General features: G+C 35.4%; 1 protein-coding gene across 1 annotated transcript; it reads left to right on the forward strand.

Moving 5' to 3' along the window:
• Window positions 1-2,913: 2,913 nt before the first annotated feature.
• On the forward strand, window positions 2,914-19,937 carry LOC143270419 (vomeronasal type-2 receptor 116-like). Its single transcript, XM_076560346.1, has 6 exons — window positions 2,914-2,945; window positions 12,224-12,515; window positions 12,876-13,679; window positions 14,429-14,656; window positions 15,744-15,867; window positions 19,009-19,937. Exons 1-6 carry the CDS (start codon window positions 2,914-2,916, stop codon window positions 19,935-19,937), a joined length of 2,409 nt encoding a protein of 802 aa, XP_076416461.1.
• The last annotated feature ends 485 nt before the right edge of the window (window positions 19,938-20,422 follow it).

Raw genomic sequence — 20,422 nt, forward strand, 5'->3', positions numbered from 1 at the left:
ATCTTCCTTGCTATCTCTTATCTTAATACAGGGATTTAGTCCTCTCTGTGGTTGCAATGGGCCTGTGCATATTGTCACACTTAATGTGAGTTCATATGTTCAACTGCTTTCTTGTGCACCAAGAAACAGTTTCCTTATAGTAAATCAAGGCCACTGACTCTGACAATTTTCCACTCTTTCACAAGGATCCAGAATCCTTGTAGGAGTTGACATGAAGTAAATGTCCCACTTAAGACTGATCATTCTCCACAATACAGAATATACATTGCTCATTTTTGTCTCTGTGTTAGTCCTTATCTGCTCCAACGAGAAGCTTCTTTCCATGCTAGTTAAGCATGAGATCACTATTTTTGCAGTTTGGAATGTAACACCTATTTGTTTGGAAAATAAATACTTGAGTATAATGGAGATCACATTGTAAAAACAAATTTGGAAATCAGAAGCTTAAAGAGAATAGGTAATAGTGTTGGTTTCACTTGTGTTGTCTTAAGTAATTGAAAATACAATGCATGAAGTCATGAGTTAGTATTGTGAGATGTTTTGATCACACTCAGACACTCCTGAGACTACCCAATAAAGTTATACCTTGAATCAAGGGGTGGAACCAGTGACTAGCTGAGTGGAATTGGCCTTAGATGAGCCAGAAATTTGGATAGAGAAGATGGACAGGAAGGAAAGTGCCAGGACCAGAGTTTGCATGTTCTACTTTTTCCAGGATGAGGGAAGAGACACCAGGAATCAGAACAAGCAGTACATGAAGAGGAGAGGTAACAGCCACAAACTATGTGGAAGCTTGTAGATTAGTAGAAATGGGTTTAATTTAAGTATAAGAACTAGTTAGGATAAGCCAAAGTTATAGGTTCAACTTTCATAATTAATGAATCTCTGTGTTGTTATATAAGGGCTGGTGGACTGACTAGAATGTACTGTTACATAGTGGCTTATTTTTTCTCAGTGAATCAATTTGGATATATCTTTAGAGATTCACCCAGCATTTTGCACATCATGATTTAAGAACCTGAAAATAATCCTTCACAAAAACAGATGATAATGTGTTGGATTCATATCTCCCTTTGCTGTGACATCTTTTCTGCCCAGATGATCATGAGATCCATGCAATGGCACTGTTAGTATTTTTGATATTTAATTGAAGGATTAGTATACCCTGATTACAATAATATTATTCTGTTTTTATGTTTTTGTTTACCTTTTGTTTTTTTAGCCTGTGGCATTTTGATGGCATGTCTCTCACCTATTAAAATTAACTTTTGAAAGTGTCTGGACTTTGGGTCTTTTCAAAACTGTAATGAAGTTCAAATTGAGTGTCTTTTGTATTCAATCACATCCTATGCTACTTTCTTCAATATCATTTTCTTTGGGTCTTAGCTTCACATCTTCAGATATGAATCCATGACCTGAAGCAATTGAGAAATCAGGAAAAGAAAAAGCAACCACAGCAGGCTGTGTATGGGAAATGAAGACGAAGAGCAGTACACTAGTGATCTGTATGGGAAATGACAAAATGGGATTGGGTGACTTTAGTTGGGATAGGGAGGGAGGTAAATAATAAGGGGGAAGAAGGGATGCTAAATGAGAGGAAATGTGACAATTTCAATAAGAATCACACTATTAACTCTCTATATAAATATACCTAAAATACATGTAAGTCAATATATATTGGTAAGGTGTTTTGATTTCCGCCATACTGACATATGAATTGTAAATTAACATACATGTGGCAGATCACAGGAGGGGATCATAAGGCCTAGTGATAATATGAAATCCCAAGTATCAGACAATAAAATAAAAATGAGACCAAATCTGTGGCAGTCACATAGAAGAACTGTATGGCTTGTTTTGAGTTACCAAGGAGACTGTTTGCTGAAAAGATTTGACCCAGCACACCCATGTGTACACACATTGCATTGTTCTGTTAATGCTGTAAAACGGAACCAAATACGAGTGTTTAACACATGAGAACTATATTCTCCCACAACCTGAAACACAGAAACTCAAGCTGAAGGTTTCCCTGGATCTGCTGCTACTCTGAACATCTGAATAAAAGTGACTAGGTTTCCCTGAGAGTCAGATCATGATGTCTCAGCAATTCTCGTTTCCATTTTTTTCCATCTTGGCAATTGGTCTTTCCAGCCATATGAGGTCCAACAATAATGACATTATCCACACTGATCAACTCATAAAATTACACATTTTCAATCTAAAGTCATTGGTATCAGTGTTTAGAGGCTTAACAGAGCCATCTGGGAGAAAAAAATCTAGAGTCATATATAACCTTTGTCAAGATAATAAAACTGCAGGCCCCTGTGACAACCAGTAAATATAATTTTTTTTCAAAACTTGCTCCTTTATTTTCAGATCATTATTGAAGTGTGTGTCAGTACTAGGTTAGAAGCTAGAAGCTATATTCAACTTAGCCACTAAGGTTGTATAAAGTAATAGAATGGAACCTATGTGAAGTTATGGCTAACATGTTGTGTATATTTGCACACATGAAATTAAATTTACAATCATGGCACTTTCTACTCCTAAGATTAACTTCATTTAAAGTATTAAGAATGAACACTTTATACATGATGTATGGTGGATATAAGCTCTTGTTTGTTTCTTTGTTTATTTATTTATTTGGGGAAAATGGAAGGGGTGTATTCAATACTTCACATTAAAGAAAACATAGTGTCTGAATCTTTTCTCTGGATCTAGGGAGTGATTGGGATTTTATATTAAAGGAATGATTCAACATTGAAAAATCAAACAAAGCACAGTAAGTCTGAGTTCGAAAAGTAAACAGAAAACATAATCTCCCCATTGATTGAGCTATTAATTTGGAATTAGTGAATTCAGCCTATCCGTTTCCCAAGGGGGGTAAAGAGAAATTTTGAAGTATATGGGAACATGGAAGAAATTTTGGTATGCAAACATGCAAGGTTTGTAGAAAAAGTGTTTTTATATTCCCCCAGGCCATTGACAAGATAGATTGGCATAGGGAATAATCAGTTTTAAAAAGCAGGATGTCCTACTGATTTTCATTGAACTATATCTGGTTGGGACATTTTCCAGAATGTTTTCCTTCTCGTCTCCCTTGGCATCCTCCCTTGCAAGGTCTTTGCATCATCCTGAGTCACTGTCTCATGTAACTTTTGTGATAGAGTGTTGTTGCCAAGTCCATTCAAGAGGAGTCATCACTGGAGTCTTGCTGTTCTGTCTTCCTAGATGAAGTCATGGGGCCTGTGGATAAAGAAGATCCCAAATGAGTTTTGAAACTTGTTTTTATCCTGAGTGCAGGGTCTCAGATGAGAAGTCTCAGGGAAGAAAATTGTCCACAATTCTCCATGGAGTGTAGAAGAGGCTTGTCAAAAATATCTGTGATTAGAGTGATAATGTCAGTCACCAAAACTAGTACAAACTCTTGTGCTCACAAATACTTGAGCTCTATAAGTAGCTGCTGAACACATTGGAATCTGTGTTACACTGTGGTAGACACTTGTATTTTATGATGTTCTCTTGGATTTTTCTGTTCTTGCTCCTGCAGACTCTTGTTACTCTTAATTCCTTTGATGCTTTTCAGTGCGATTTAAACTCACTAAGTCCTTTACATAGTGATGGAAATGTGATTATTGCTGCACTTTTTTCACTTGTTAATTATTACTGCATGGATATATATGATTCTAGATGTGAAGATGAAAAGCCAATAGAGTAAGTGCTTTTAAAATTTATTCCTTTCCAGAATTCGGATTTCATTGTCCTCAACTAAGTTTGCATTCACATGAATTTAACTTTCATTTTCCATCCTGGCATTCCCTCTCCTGTATACACAGAACTCTTTTCCAGGTGTGTCTTCCTTCTGTTCCCTTTTTTCATCCCTCAAAGAAAGAAGGGTTTGTTTTAATTCATGTTATTTAGTAAAGTTGGTACTCTGAATCTCTCTGCATTCCTCTGCCTTGCCTTTTGTTGTTCATGGGTAAGACATTTTTATGGCTTTTTCCACAGAGACAATGATTTTCAAAAGTTGACACATTGTTTTAGACAGTTGTTAAAGTGTAGTTTTTTTCCCTTTGAGAATATGTAATGCTTAATTGCAGTGACTACAGAGTCTTCATATGATGATAGAGTGACAGGGACTGCCTTGCTAGCTGCTGCTGTTTTGGAAGTCAGAATATGAGAACTTGGTTTTGGGATCTCATCTGTTAAAATGATTTCAAATTGAAATATAATTTTTGTGTATAATTCTGATAAGTAATCTTTTAGATTCTGTCATTCTTGCACCATACTCTCCATTTCATTCCAGATTTTCTAATTATTTACATCTGGTATGGGTGTGTTCTGCAAGACACATAGATATTGTTGGTGACCTCTGCTGGTTGTATCTAGTTTGATGCCAGTTGGATTAGAGGCAATGGCAGACAATGGCAGTAGCATTGAGTGGCCTCTGCTGGAGAGAAATGTCTAAGCAGGAGTCTTTGTGAAGGATGTGGGATTTGTTTTACTCCATGCAGACATTCCTGTAGCCCTAGAATCCACTTATTAAGGTCTGAAATGGGGGAAGATGGCGTGCATTTAATTTAGAACAACACCCTGTAAAATGGGAAAAGCAGAAACAAGGTACAGGTGAGTAGTGAGCAGGTGGACAATTAAGAAAGAAGATACATTTAGGTCGTGCTGATACAATTGTGTTTTTGCTGAAACCTGGATGCAGTGCTAATTCATCTGTTCTGGGGATATAGAGCAGGAAAAATGATCAGGGAGGCAAAGTTGATAGATATAAGTATGTATTGACAGCTTAGTCTGAAATAGACACAGCAAATGTGGTGACAGAAATCCATTTACAGGAGTGTGCCTATGTGCCCTTATGTGGAATGTGGGTTTCTTTTGTATTTTCCTCTCATGCTTGGTTTTCCTCACATTTTGATTGTATGCACATAGGTATTTTCTTTCTGAAAATTGTAACAAAATGTACATGGAATGTGTGGCCAGGAATATATTCATCACTTTAATATTTTTGTGTCTTAATTTCTAATTTTATTTTACTTTCATGCAGTCCTAATTTTTTTTTAAAAATATATATATATATATATATATAACTATTTATACTAGGTATATATACATATTACAAGGAAGTATTTCCTTTCAGATTAATGTGTATTAATTCATATGAGCAGGATGGCTAGTTTCCTTGTCAGGTACATTTTTTAAATGTATTTTATGAGTGGACCACAATATCCCCTAAGAGACTCCAAACAGAGAATCTCTCTACTCATCTATGAGCATCATTTTTTAACATTCACTTAAAGGTAAAGCTTACATGACAAGTCAATATGGCATTTGAACAATACAATTAAAAGTAGATCTGTTGTGTTCAGAAACTTAAACAAGCAACCCTCTCTCCCATCGGATGATCCCCTCTGGTTACTTAGCTTCTATGGGTCTGTTAATTGTAGTGTAGTTCTCATTTATAGCTAATATCCACTTATAAGTGAGTACATACCATGTTTGTGTTTCTGAGTCTGGGTTAACTCACCCAGGATGACCTTTTCTGGTTCCATCCATTTGCCACAAAATTTCATGATGTTATTTATTTATTTATTTTTTGGTTTTTCAAGACAGAGTTTCTCTGTGTAGCTTTGCGCCTTTCCTGGAACTCACTTGGTAGCCCAGGCTGGCCTCGAACTCACAGAGATCCGCCTGGCTCTGCCTCCCGAGTGCTGGGATTAAAGGCGTGCGCCACCACCGCCCGGCTGATGTTATTTTTTTTAAAACTGAGTAATACTTCATTGTGTTAATGTGCTACAATTTCTTCATACACTCACCAGTTAAAAGGCATATAGGTTGTTTCTAGTTCATGGCTACTACAAATAAAACTGCTATGAACACAGTTGGACAAAACCCATTGTGATATGGTAGAGCATCCTTTGGGTGTATTTTCTAGGAGTGGTATAGCTGGGTCTTGATCTACAACTATGTTTACCTTCCTGAGAAACCAATATATTGATTTTCAAAGTGGCTGCATAAGTTTTCATTCCCTCCATTATTTTAGGAGTGTTCCTCTAGCTCCACATTCTCACCAGCATGAGCTGTCACTTGAGTTTTTGATCTTAGCCATTTTTACATGTGTAAGATGGATGACCAGTGTTCTTTTTATTTGCATTTCACTCATGGCTAAGGATGTCGAACATTTCTTTAAGTGATTCTTCGTCAGTTGAGATTCTTCTGTTGAGAACCTCTGTTTAGTTCTGTACCACATTTTTTAATTGGATTTTTTGGTTTCTTAATATTTAGTTTCCTGATTTTAGTATATTTTGGAGATCAGCCCTCTGTCAGATACGGAGTTGCTTAAGATCTTTTTCCATTCTGTAGACTGCTGTTTTGTTCTTTTGACAGTTTCCTTTGCCTTACAGAAGGTTTTCAGTTTCATGGAGAATATATTCCTTGATAGTTTGGACTTCACAATGTTTCTAATTAGGTGCTCTCTTCCCAATAAATGTATTTCATATTACAGGACAAAGATTTGCTTTGTGGTTATTCTAAAATTTCTCACAATTCCTTTCAAATAGGTCCACATTTCTTTTTGTAAACATAAAAATATGAATTTTAAGATTGATCAAAAGCTTTCCGTTCTTAACTTCACTATTCATTTTTTTCATGTATACCCGCAGTCTACAAATATAAGTACTTCATTTCTTCTATTCCATTTACTTTCATTAATAATGTGATCTGCATGTCATTTAAAGTTCCCTGAAATATCAATGGATTAACCCCCCATTAATTTTTCCAGTCTTTCATGTTATCCTTTTAAGTGATATTCTATCTCCTTTGATTTTTCAATGGAAATGATGTGAATTGAAAAACATTCAGAAATCCATAGTGGACATTTTGTTCTTTTTCTCTTTCTGCTCATGTATCTTAGTTATTGCTCTACACCAATTACTGGAAACAATCAATGCTTAATTTTAGTTTTACATTTACTTGGTGATCAGTGATGTTAAAATTTGTAAAGTAGGTGCTTGCTGTATGAGTTTTTCTTTGGTAGAAGATTAGTTCATGTTATTACCGGTTTGTTGGTTGGAGGCTGTGTTACCTTGATTTAAAACTCCTTCAGTTATCTGAAAATATTTGACATTAGTTCAAGAACATATGGAATGTGTTTTCTCCCATTACATGGTGTTGTGATGACAGTTTTCTTTGGTGTAGAGAATACTATTTTGTCGTTCCATATTCATTTTGTGCTATTTCTTCTTTTGATATCTAAGGCTAATTTGTGTATCACTGGCATTCTCTTCAGTAAGTTCTTGCCTACATTAATGTCTTGACAATTATTAGCTGTGTATTCTCCTATCACATTCAGTGTTTCATGTTTTAAGGTAAGGACTGTGATTATTTTGAATTGATTCCTATACAAGTTGTAGGTAATGGTTGCTTTTCACTCTACTGCATGTTGATACCCAGCCTGTCAGATGCCTTTGTTGTATAGGATCTTTGTTCTGAACTATTCATTTTCCTCCTTGCCTAAAAAATGTTTGGCTGTACCACTGATGTGTAAATGTAATTACAACTATCTAGAAGTACAAGCTTACTCCACTATAATGATTATCATCAAGAAATCTAATCATGTGCATTTGAAAGTCTGTTGGCAAACAGAAATCATTATTTGATATTGGTGTGCATTAAGATGTACAGAGATATTAGGGAAATTGTTTTGGAGGCTCATCAAATTTTTAAAATAGAAATAAAATGACATATGAAACAGTAATTCCACTTCTGGCCTCCAGAAAACTCTACATTCAGTCATGGAGATTTTATATCACTATGAATAATATTCTTATCATTTTTAGTTATTGTTTGGTTTTGTAATTAAAATACATTTTTTAATTTTATTTTTTAATTAACTTTTCAGTATAAAATTAAGTTTATTGCAATATATTTACATAACTAGATACACATTTCTACAAAATATTAACCATTTTTCATGATGAGAACATTCTCTTCTTTTGTTTCATTTTTTACAATTTATTTATTAAATTTAATTTTACATATCAGCCAAGTACTCCCTTGTTTTCCCCCCTTCTACCCCCCCAACCTCACCTCTGCCTTTCCCCCAGCCCACCCCCCATTCCCATCTCCTCCAGGGCAAATACTCCCCTGAGGATTGAGTTCAACCTAGTAGATTCAGTCCAGGCAGGTCCAGTCCTCTCCTCTCAGGCTGAGCCAAGTGTCCCTGTATAAGCCCCAGGTTCCAAACTGCCAGTTCATGCACTGAGGACAGATTCTGCTCCCACTGTCTGGATGCCTCCCAAGCAGATCAAGCTAATCAACTTTCTTATTTATCCGGAGGACCTAATCCAGTTGGGGGCTCCTCAGCTATTGGTTCATAGTTCATGTGTCTCCTTTCATTTGTATATTTGTCCCTGTGCTTTTCCCATCCTTGGTCTCAACAATTCTCCCTCATACAAACCCTCCTCTTTCTCACCAATTGAACTCCTGGAGCTCCACCTGGGGCCTGACCGTGGATCTCTGCATCTGGTTCCCTCAGTCATTGGATGGGGTTTCTAGCACGACAATTAGCCAGAAGGACCTGGACAGATGTAATGCAGACACTAAGAGACCATGGATGTCAGCCCAGACTAATATACCCAGCAAAACTTTCAGTCATCATAGATGGAATGAACAAGACATTCCAAGACAAAGCCAGATTTAAACAATACTTACCCACAAACCCAGCCCTACAGAAGCACTAGAAGGAAAATTCCAACCTAAGGAAGTCAGATACAACCTCAAAAACACAGGCAATAGATAAAGCCACAGCAGTAAACCCCAAAGAAGAGAAGTACACACACACTACCACCAAAAAATAACAGGGATGAACAATCACTGGTCATTAATATCCCTTAATATCAATGGACTTAATGCACCTATGAAAAGACATAGGCTTACAGAATGGATACGAAAGCAGGACGCATCTTTCTTTTCTTTTCTAATTCTTCAAATACGTGTGTGTGTGTGTGTGTGTGTGTGTGTGTGTGTGTGTGTGTGTGTTGTGTTTCTTGAATTTGTGAATAAAATATTATAGCATGAATACTTTAGCTTTCAAATTCTCTGAATTTTTTTCTATTTAAAAGAATTGTTTTATTTTTATTCTACAAATGAAGCTTTATTTTATCTCTGTTGCCAGTTTAGTTATTATGTGTGTATTACTACTCAGTGTTTTTTTTAAACTTTTCACATTTGCATGTATACATATAGTACTTTGAATACATGATGTAGAGGATAAAGGTAAATCCCAGGATTAGAAATGTCAAGGCCACATACATATCATGATATATATTCTGGAATTCAGAAGATGTAATGCCAGTGAAGGAATGGACTTGGTAGTGAGGTGGTAGCAAGCAGACTGAAATCAAAGTTTCCTTCTCCCATGTCCTTACATAGGCTTCCATCATATATGAACTGCATTAAAGGAGTGTCTTCCTGCCTAAAGTTCCAGATTAAATACGTGTCTAAAATAACTGGATTAAAAGACTGTTTCGCTACCTCTAAGGTTCAGATTATACATAGCGATGTAGATAACCAAAATTAGCCATTGCAAACCCACCCCTTGCTAAATGAATACACAATGATAACTCCTTTTGATGTGATTTGTATCCAAATGAACAGACCACGAGACATAAGAGGCTTATCAAATTCATCTACTATGTATTGTGAGAATATTCTATCAATGGGGAGGCCTTAAGTAAAATCTGTCTCTTCTCTTTAAGGTCTCAGTGACACCAAATTTCATTCTCATCAAAGTTCTCCATAGAGAACCCATGAATTCATGAGGAATACTTACAGAAAATAAATAAGGTATTTCTGATGAGAGTGCGATGACACAGAGTTAGTCACACTGAAAATTCTTTACTCAGTATGTGTGAAGATAATTTATCATTTCATACATAAATATTCCCCTTCCACCTTTTAAAAATATTGTCAAGTAACCCACTTATCTCTTAAAGTTGTATTAACTATTAAGATGTCCCTCTGTGGTCCTTTTAGTCAATTGAAGGAATGCAAGAGGCTGTTGTCTAATTTAACTAATAGGACAAAATCCCTGTTGGATCTTCAAACACATATTTATTCATTTATTTGTTTTAATGAGGCTTCATTGGTGAGAAATATCCTTATAATCATTAAAATATTTATTTCTGTATATGCATTCATACATGTATGCATATATATATATCAAATTTGAAATCACAGATATAACTTATTTGTACATAAAGAATGGAAAATTTCCAATATGAGTAACATATCCTGTTTTAGGAACAATAATATCTTAAAGGTAATGGATAACCTTAAGGAATATGAAACATATTGTAGAACTAGAGTTGTGATAGCTATCAAGTAGATATCATTTTGACCATAATTGTATGATTTCACATGTCTTCAACTTAAATGTAGACATTAAATTTATATTTAAAACCTCAGGTAAATTGTTCCAAAGAAGTGTGCAGAAGCATGGTCATTTCTATCTATTTTATCTACTTGGTCAGATTGATTTTATTTAAGATTTCTTTAGGTTTAGTATTACTAACACCAAAATGATCTAGGGAGGGTCAAATCAGAAAATTTACTTAACAGGAACATTTACTCATAATCATTTTGTTATTAAATACATGATATGAACAACAAACCATAATTTCATATGGATAGTCTAGACACAATTAATACAAATGACAAATTCTAATAAACCAAGATTTTATGATGATTGTTGGTTGGGATTAGATTTTTATTTTTTCATTGTAAAAGGGAAACTTAATAGATGAATCTTTAGTCAACGTGTTGTTAATTTGGGCAGAAACAAAAGCAAAGTTACAGAGAACAATGGAGCATAAGGGGCAAAGGACATTTTATCTCAATTAGAAGAATATTAACTTGGACTTTCCAGTCAGAATTAGCAGTGAGACCCAGTAGAGTTTGACATAATAGCACTTTCCTGGCTTCAGCTTGTCTCTCACAAGGCCATTTATGCTTAGAGTCTCGATTGGGACGCGTGTTAGGATCTCTTTAGAAGCCAGTAATTATATCATGTATTAACCTATTAATTTCAAAAAACAGAGGAAAATATATTTAAAAATGACAAAAAAACACGATAGAGGTCTGATATTTTCTCCATTGTCATATGTTAAATGGGCATGGGGATCCCATTTGACTCAATGGGACTGTGGCATATAATAGTGGCCACCATTTTGGACTGTCCAAAGTGGTCACATTTACCAAGATGGTGTAGAAGTCACATGGCATATGCATTCTTTATCATACCATTAGCAATGTTAGCATCCAAGCTACATAGTTGCTTTCATTTGATGAGGATCCTCAAGTCATGTGTTCAATAAACCATGTCATATTTTCTGTTCAAAATGAAGTCAGCTTCAGAGTAATATAATTTCATCTATTATCAGGGCTTTTAAAGCTGTTGTGTAATTCACTTTGTGTGGGAGGTAAGAACATAGTGAAAGAATAAAGAAAGAGGCAGGCAACAGAGGAAAATAAAACAAATAGCACAAAGTACCCAAGAGGGTTTAAGTCATGATTATAGGCTGTTAAAATACAGGAAACTCACTCAGTCATTCTGCTTTTCATTGTATGGCTCTTAGAAAGGAAAGTGGGATGGCAATGGGAGAGAGGAAGGTTGTTCAAAGAGATGTGCATGGGTGTGGGAAGCTATAACCTCTGCCAGGTTCATTTCCAAGATTGCTTGGGGTTGATGCATGTGACACAGGCAGACATCACCATAAGCGTCATTGGTCTTTAATCAGAAGAAATGAAAGGCTGCAGTCTCCATCTATATACAGACAGAGTGAATGTGGTGTGGGAGCCTTGGAGTTTTTATAGTACAGAACAATTAAACCTTAAAGGATGGAAGTGTCCCTCTCCTGGTTATTTCACTAGAGCATCAAAGAATTATGTTTGTGTTTTCCCATCCTAGAGATTCCAAGGTTTATATCAGTCCAGGTCAATGTTCCAGTCCAGAAATTTAATTAAAACATCACTAACCTTATATACCATGACATTGAATCTACAACCATTACCCTGATGACAAAAAGTGTTTGTAGATATATAATATTGACAGTATAAAAGCCATTGTTACTATATCATCAGGATGTGACCCAACATCTTACCGAAAGATATGATATGAGTCCCCATCATAAGTATTGGCAATCTTTCTCTTCAGGTTCAAATTGAGGAGCTACCAGTTTTCTTTGGCCTTCATATTTGCCATTGAGGAGATCAACAGGAACACTCACATTTTACCCAACACATCTCTAGGATTTGAGCTCTATAATGTCGTAAACAATCACCTGGATATTCTGCAGGAAACTTTACATTTCCTCATAGGAATGAGAATAAATATCCCCAATTACACATGTAGAAGGGAGAACAAGCCTGCTGCTTTACTTACAGGAACATCATGGGAAACGTCTATACAAATTGGGAGACTACTGAATCTTTACAAATATCCACAGGTGAGGTACATGGCTATGAGGGAACAAGAAACTCATATTAAACTGGAGACATTTCAGGTGTTTTCAAATGTAAAAAAGTGAGGCTGTGACTTTCATCTATTGGAGAATAAATCAGGCATTTTTTTATGTCCTTATATACTTTGCTTACGAGAGAGAAGAGAAAGAGGTTGAAGCTTATAGTCTGTGTTTAGAAAACTCTGTTTCTTGTGATGAATTCTTCATAAATGTCTCCAGAGAAAGGATGGGAGTTTAAAATACCACGAGCATAAGTCTATACCAATCCAAAGTGTCAACTCTGGTATAAGACTGTATTCTATGTCAATCTTTTCACTCTTGTTTCCTATTTGAAATTTTCTTTAGATTACTTTTGGGCGATTTGACACTATCCTAAGTGACAGAGGCCAGTTTTCTTCTCTCTACCAGACAGCACCCAGGGACATATTTCTGTCACATGGCATTGTGATTTTGATGGTTCATTTCAGCTGGACCTGGGTGGGACTGGTTCTCATAGATGACCACAATGCAGCTGAGATTCTATCCAACTTGAGAGGAGAGATGGATAGAAACAGAGTGTGTGTAGCTTTTGTAGAATTGATTCCATTCAACTGGATAAACACTGTTTTTAAATCCAGAACAATGCATCCACAGATCCTGAAATCATCTGCAAATGTGGTTATCATTTACGATGTCACTAAATCTTTATATGCTCTAATAATATATATAAGTATACATTCAAGTGCTTGGAAAGTCTGGATCATTAAGTCACAATGGGAAGTAACTACTGATGTTCCTTATTTCATATTTGATCCATTCCATGGTAGTCTCATTTTTGCACAACACCATGCTGAGATTTCTGATTTTAGGAAGTTTATCCAGACATACAACCCTTCCAAATATCCAGGAGATCATATCCTTGCTCTTCTTTGGAACACATATTTCAATTGCTCTTTTTCTGGACCTGATTGTAAAAGTTTGGTTAACTGTCTACCCAATGCTTCTTTGGAAATGTTGCCTGGAAATGCTTTGGAAATGGACATGAGTGAAGAGAGTTACAATGTATATAATTCTGTATATGCTGTGGCTCACAGTCTCCATGAGATGACTGTCAAACAAGTAGAAATCCACCATCATAGCAATGGGGCGGTAAATACCTATCCTTGGGAGGTAATTTATCTCTTTCTGTATAATTTATACATAGCCCTGTGACATAGTGAGGTTTCTGAAAGAACACACTACATGATTGTATACAGTGGCAGGTTTTACAAAAAAGTGCCTGAGAGACTGTATAAAATTCATCATCTAGAAGTCTTTGCAGACACATGTGTTATTGTTCATGATGAATGGGTGGTAATAAGAATGTTTAAATGTGTGTATCTCATCATCTACTTTGTGTTACAATTAACATCAGATCTTGCTATCCCCAATTGAAACCCCATTATTTTTAAGCATATTTCAGAACAGAAATAGGAGAATTAAATCCTAAATCGTCAAATGCTATTACATCCTTAAAGTTTAAATTCTGAATTTATGGTTATGATTCCTAACTGACCATTTTATTACATTTTGGACATGAACACCCCAATTGACAAACTGAAACTTTGAGCAGATTGCTTAAATATTTGGATATAGCTAGCACTTCAAGGTTTTGTAATTTGTGTGAATTAACATTCATGGAGTAAATATTTTTGTTTGTCTACTTGTTATTGTGTAAGCATATGTGAATTCTTTCTTTTGAAATAATAGTCTAGAAACCTGATATGTTCAACTTTAGTCTTCATCCATTAAAATGTTGATAGCTTGGTATAGCTTGCAATTAATGTTAGGGATTTGGGACACTGAGAACTATACCTTCATTGGATTCTGTTTAGCCTTTCTGGGAATAAATTTATCATAAAGTTCTGCATTTCTTCTAGGTACACCCATATCTCAAGAATATCCATTTCAAAAATGGTGCTGAAAAACTTATGGTTTTGGATTCACAAAGGATATTTGATTCAGACTATGATATTCTCAACCTCTGGAATTTTCCAGATGGTCTCAGACAAAAGATAAAAGTTGGAACATTTTCTCCAAATGCTCCACAGGGCCAAGAACTGTTTCTGTCTGACCATATGGTACAGTGGGGTATAAGATTTGCAGAGGTGGGCTGGATCTTATCTCATTGTTTTGATCCTTATGTCAATAGAGATGTGTTTGTGGATGTAAGATTGTTGGTTTCTTACTGAATGCCCATCTACATGCCCCAAACTACTGACATTTGAGAAAGTTTTTGTTGCCTTATACAGCATGTGATTGTTTGTTTTCCAAACTTTTATCTTTGGATACATTTTTCCAATAATAAATACAGTGTCTATTTATTAAGTTTTCTTTCCTGACCTGAAAACACCTGTCATGAGTAGTAATTTGACTCCCAGATTAGGAAATATCAGGACATGATCATTTTGCTTTTATCACCTGGCAATGCACTGTAGCATGGAGGGCACATGTACATGGGTTAATTACATATCTTCCTGATGATAAAAGAGACAATTTGTCAAACAACCAGAAAAAAATAGGCTGACATAGCTTAAAAACATTGATTTATTGTTCACACTTGGTGTGAGCAGTTCATAATGATTCAGGCTATCATGGCAGGAACCTGAGAAAGTAAGTCATGTTGTATCTCCAGTCAGAAAGTAGACAGATGTGAACACTCTCTTCTCATACTTTCTTCATTTTATTTCCTGTCCTTAACTACATCCAATGAAATGGAATACCTAATTATTGAATATGCCTTCCCACTTCAAATACCTTAATGTAGATCATCTCTCAAAGAAAGCCACAGAGAGAAGTTTATATACTAACTGAGTCCTGTCTAGTAAACAAATGTGAATTAACCATGACCATTGGGAAACAATGATACTCTCACACCCACCATCATAAAGTATACAACAAGAAGAGGATGGCATTACACTTGCCCATTTAAACGTATACTCAGTTAGCAAACATCTTTTTTTGCCAAAACTCTTATTTTTCACAATTGTTCAGTTTTCTATTATCTCTAGGCCATTATTTAAACACAATGATCTTCATGTATATACTATATTGAAATTAGAAGCATCAAAACAAGAATCTGCAAAGAATAATTATAAAACCTTGCCATCTCATTGTCCAATATTGAGAAATAATATTTTTTTGTTTTAAAACTATACACTCCTGATTATTTCCTTTTCACTATTTAATTCCCAGGTTCCTCACTCTGTGTGCAGTGAGAGCTGTGTTCCTGGATTCAGGAAATCACCCCAGGAGGGCAAGGCTGCCTGCTGCTATGATTGCACTCGTTGTCCAGACAATGCAATTTCCAATGAGACAGGTAAGTGTCAGTCTAACTGGGGTATTCCAACCTCTCCTCAGTGTTCTGCAATTTCTAAGCTGAGAAGTTCTGGGAAGGAAAAGTAGAGATAAGTCCTGTGGTTTTTTTCACTTAGAAGTAAAAATAATGTGGTTCATTTTATCATCATTTTAAATGGTGCTCAGGCTGTTGAATCTCTTACTTGCTTCATATATTTGATCCCCTGGAGCCATTGTTCCTTTCAGAGAACAAATTTACCAGTCACAGAATAGTCTGCTTTATTTCACCATGGCATTTAACACACACACACACACACACACACACACACACACACACACACACACACACGCACACACACACAGGCACACACACACACATGCATACACATGCATAGGCACACACACATGCACACACAAACACACACATTATAAATACTGAATTTTCTTACATTTCAAATCATATTTAGTTCATGATTGGCAGATATTTAAGGATCGGACCCTTATGCCACACATTGCATAATTTCAGTCATGGTTCTAGGTTTATCAGATGTGATCAGAAAGATCATATTTGATTTACCTGTGGACATGTTTTAATATGTTTTGTTTTAGAATCTTTTTCCTTTTGTTTTATCTGTGAGTGTTTTGCCTGCATAGATGTATGTTCACATGTATATGCTTAGTGCACATGAAAGTTAGAAGAGGGTTGCAGAAATCCTGGAGATGGAGGCACAGAGAGCATTGATATTTCTGTGGGTGCTTGAAACTGAAACTAGGTCCTCCTTAAGAGTAATAGTATCCTGAACCACAGAACCATTTATCTACCTTCATATTTTGGTTTCTAGTAAAATAACATTCAACGTTCCCTTAAAGTGTATCTTTCTTCCCATTTTTCCTCCATCCCCATATGAGTATTAAAAATTCAAGCCCTGTAACGTCCATGGAGTGGGATATGCTTCCATAACATAGATATTAAATCTAAAACTTGTTGTGGACCAGACTATAACCACTAGGGAAGTATGTCAATAACCTATTATGAGAATCTTTTATTGAACACAATTATTTTAAATCAATAGTTGCTATGTATCATGAATTTGAATCTAGATTTGTATAACTTCTGTGTTAATTTGATTAACATAAGCTAAAGGATGTAGTAAGTACTAATTGATTCATTGTATACAATTGTCTCTGTTTTTAAACAAGTTAATGGAAGCATTATTAGACCCAGAAGAGGTAAATTATAGGACAATGGCTCATGAAAACTATTTGAAATGGCCTATCATGACTTCTGGAATGATGCTATTGTGAATAAGTGATGCATAAATGCAAACCCTTGATCTTTTAACAAGGTAGGGCACTAAATTTGAAGAACCCTTTTTTCTAGGAATAGGTGGACAAAGTAGGGGAACTTTATGTCAGAATATATAAAAGACAAGAAAATAGGCATAAGACAATTGAGAACACTGAATGTTCAAAGCACACACAAACACAATGTTGAATATGGAGAGGAAGTTAACAAGGATTCCTCAACATTAATGTCTAGTGAGAATTTTTCTTATATTAATTGGAATACTTTGAGTAACATAATGTTTTTCCTGAAGACGCAGATGTCTTTACTTTATAAAGATAGAAACTAGAAATTTTTGGTGGCTTTAATTTGCTAAATTTAAAACATGCATATTGAGACTGACTATACAGACCATCAAAGTCTTAATGCAAAGTATAGGTACTCTATATACATGGTAAGTTCATGAACATGCTAATTTTATTCATTGGAGGAAACTAAAAACATCAATATCAAATGCATGTTTGTAGTTTAAGGAGACACTTTAAATTATTATAAGAAAGAAGAAAATACAACATAAATGTTAATATTTCAAAATAATGAATCCTAAACCTCAAATCCTATAGAGTGAGTTGTATTTATATTTTAAAATTCATATTTAAATCTTTATTGAATGTGTATCATGACTTATGTACCTTGTGCATTTACAAAATAATATATGGGGTTGTGCAGATGTATCATTCGTCATTTGTTGGAAACCAATAGAAATAAACACATGGAATATAACAGAGACAAATTTCCTCAGGAGTGTGAGCACAACAGGAAGCACATCTGGAAGAAACAAATAAAATGCTGATAATGGAGTAAAAGATGCTACAGAGTCTACCAGAAAGATGAATTCCATAGATTTTTAATTAGAATTTTCAACACCAATTAAACTGCAAATTTCACTTTGCAAAAATATCAAGTATTTTAATTGAAGTTATGTAATGGAAATATTTTAATGAAAATATGTAATGAATAGATTGACATTGTATCTTTTGAATTCAAGATGAAACATAAATTATAATGATAAAGTATTACAAAACTTATTCCATGATCATCTAAGACTAAGCCCAGAGTTTCATGTCTATCTGTTCAACAGATATTTTCTCCCTGGGAATGATTAAACAGATTCACAAGGGGATTTTTTCCATCTTTTATGAATCTAATAATTCTCATTCCCACAAGAATTATCAGAGAATGAACAGTTTGAAGAATTCAATAAATTCAATGTAAACAGATAAGTTTTGATATTAGGACTGAGAAAAACATTAAAAGAAAGACATACCAAAGCATGTAATTTTTACTTAACTCACATGAAAACGTCACACAAGGGAATACAGAAAGAGGTGATGATATGATCAAGTTAGGCTTATGTAATTTAATTCAATAGTTTATGGCAATATAAAAATACAAATTATCACTTAATTGAAAATATATTTAAATATAACAATGAAAAGGACAGACTTGTCAGTATCGATGTGGAATGGTTGATTAGATCTCATTTGGTAATCATCACTATTTAACATTTATTTACTTGAGTCTGAAACATGAAAAGGAAATGTGGGCAACTGCCAGAGAGCTGGTGCTGGGAAGTGGCTTGAAATAAAATGAGAAACTGTGCAGAGACTTGTCAGTATCGATGTGGAATGGTTGATTAGATATCATTTGGTAATCACCACCATTGAATGGTAATCATCACTATTGAACACTTGTTTACTTGAGTCTCAAACATGAAAAGGATATGAGGGCAACTGCCAGAGAGCTGGTGCTGGGAAGTGGCTTGAGATAAAATGAGAAACTGTGCAGAGACTCACAATAACTTTAATTCCTCAGTAGATATGGATCATTGTGTGAGGTGTCCAGAAAGTCAATATGCAAACACAGAGCAGAACGACTGCCTCCAGAAAGCAGTGACTTTTCTGTCTTATGAAGACCCTTTGGGGAAGGCACTCACCTACTTGGCCCTGGGCTTCTCTGCCCTAACAGCTGGTGTTCTTGGTATCTTTGTGAAGTACCACCACACTCCCATTGTCAAGGCCAACAATCAGGCTCTCTCTTACATCCTGCTCATCACTCTGATCTTCTGTTTTCTGTGTCCATTGCTCTTCATTGGCCATCCCAACACAGCAACCTGTATCCTGCAGCAATACACATTTGCAGTTTTATTCACAGTGGCTCACTCCACAGTCTTGGCCAAAACTGTTACTGTGGTTCTGGCTTTCAAGATCACATTGCCAGGGAGACTGATAAGGTGGATAATGATATCCAGGTCTACTAATCTTATCATTCCTGTCTGCACTCTTATCCAACTTGTGATCTGTGGAATTTGGGTGAGCACCTCTCCTCCCTTTATTGACTCAGATGCTTACACTGAACATGGACACATAATTATTCTATGCAACAAGGGCTCCACTCTTGCCTTTCATTCTGTCCTGGCATACCTCTGCTCCATGGCACTTGGGAGCTACACTATGGCTTACCTGTCCAGGAACCTGCCTGACACATTCAATGAAGCCAAGTTCATCAGTTTCAGCATGTTGGTGTTCTTCAGTGTGTGGGTCACCTTCCTCCCTGTCTACCACAGCACCAGGGGGAAAATCACTGTGGCCATAGAAGTCTTCTCTATTTTGGCTTCCAGTGCAGGTCTCCTAGGTTGCATCTTTATCCCTAAGTGCCATATTATTTTGTTCAAACCACATAGAAATGTGCTTCATCATGTTAGGAACAAAGGACATTTTAAAGGAAAAGTCAATTTTACGGCATAGTCCATGTTTTTCTTATAATAGAGAAGTCTTCCATCTTGTTTATCACCCAGGTTTCAGTTGTCACAGATAAAATAGTGATTTAAGATTTTATATGTTTTGATTTCTTTTATTGATAAAATCCATCTTTATTCTCTCAATTCTAATATTATTTACAAATTTCTCTAAATTAGAAAGTTGAATTCATAAAAATTATTGTGCTCTCTATATTAAATGAGAGATGAATGAGATGTGTATGTATTCTTCACCTCTTCAACACTGTGCAACTTTAACGTTATAACACCACATGATATCATACATTTCCATGTTTTTTTATGCTCTTGTTAGGTTTCCTGGATTCATCAAGCTTACAGTTCATGTATGATGCTTCTATGAAGAAAAGCACATATTAAAAAATTAATACACTTTTGACAGGAAGGAATTACTACCTTTTTTAATTGCATAATGAGCTGTGTAGTGAGTAGAACACAGACCAATACATTTTTTAA

Source organism: Peromyscus maniculatus, chromosome 23 (genome assembly GCF_049852395.1).
Source record: "Peromyscus maniculatus bairdii isolate BWxNUB_F1_BW_parent chromosome 23, HU_Pman_BW_mat_3.1, whole genome shotgun sequence".
In the NCBI taxonomy this organism is placed as follows: Eukaryota; Metazoa; Chordata; class Mammalia; order Rodentia; family Cricetidae; genus Peromyscus; species Peromyscus maniculatus.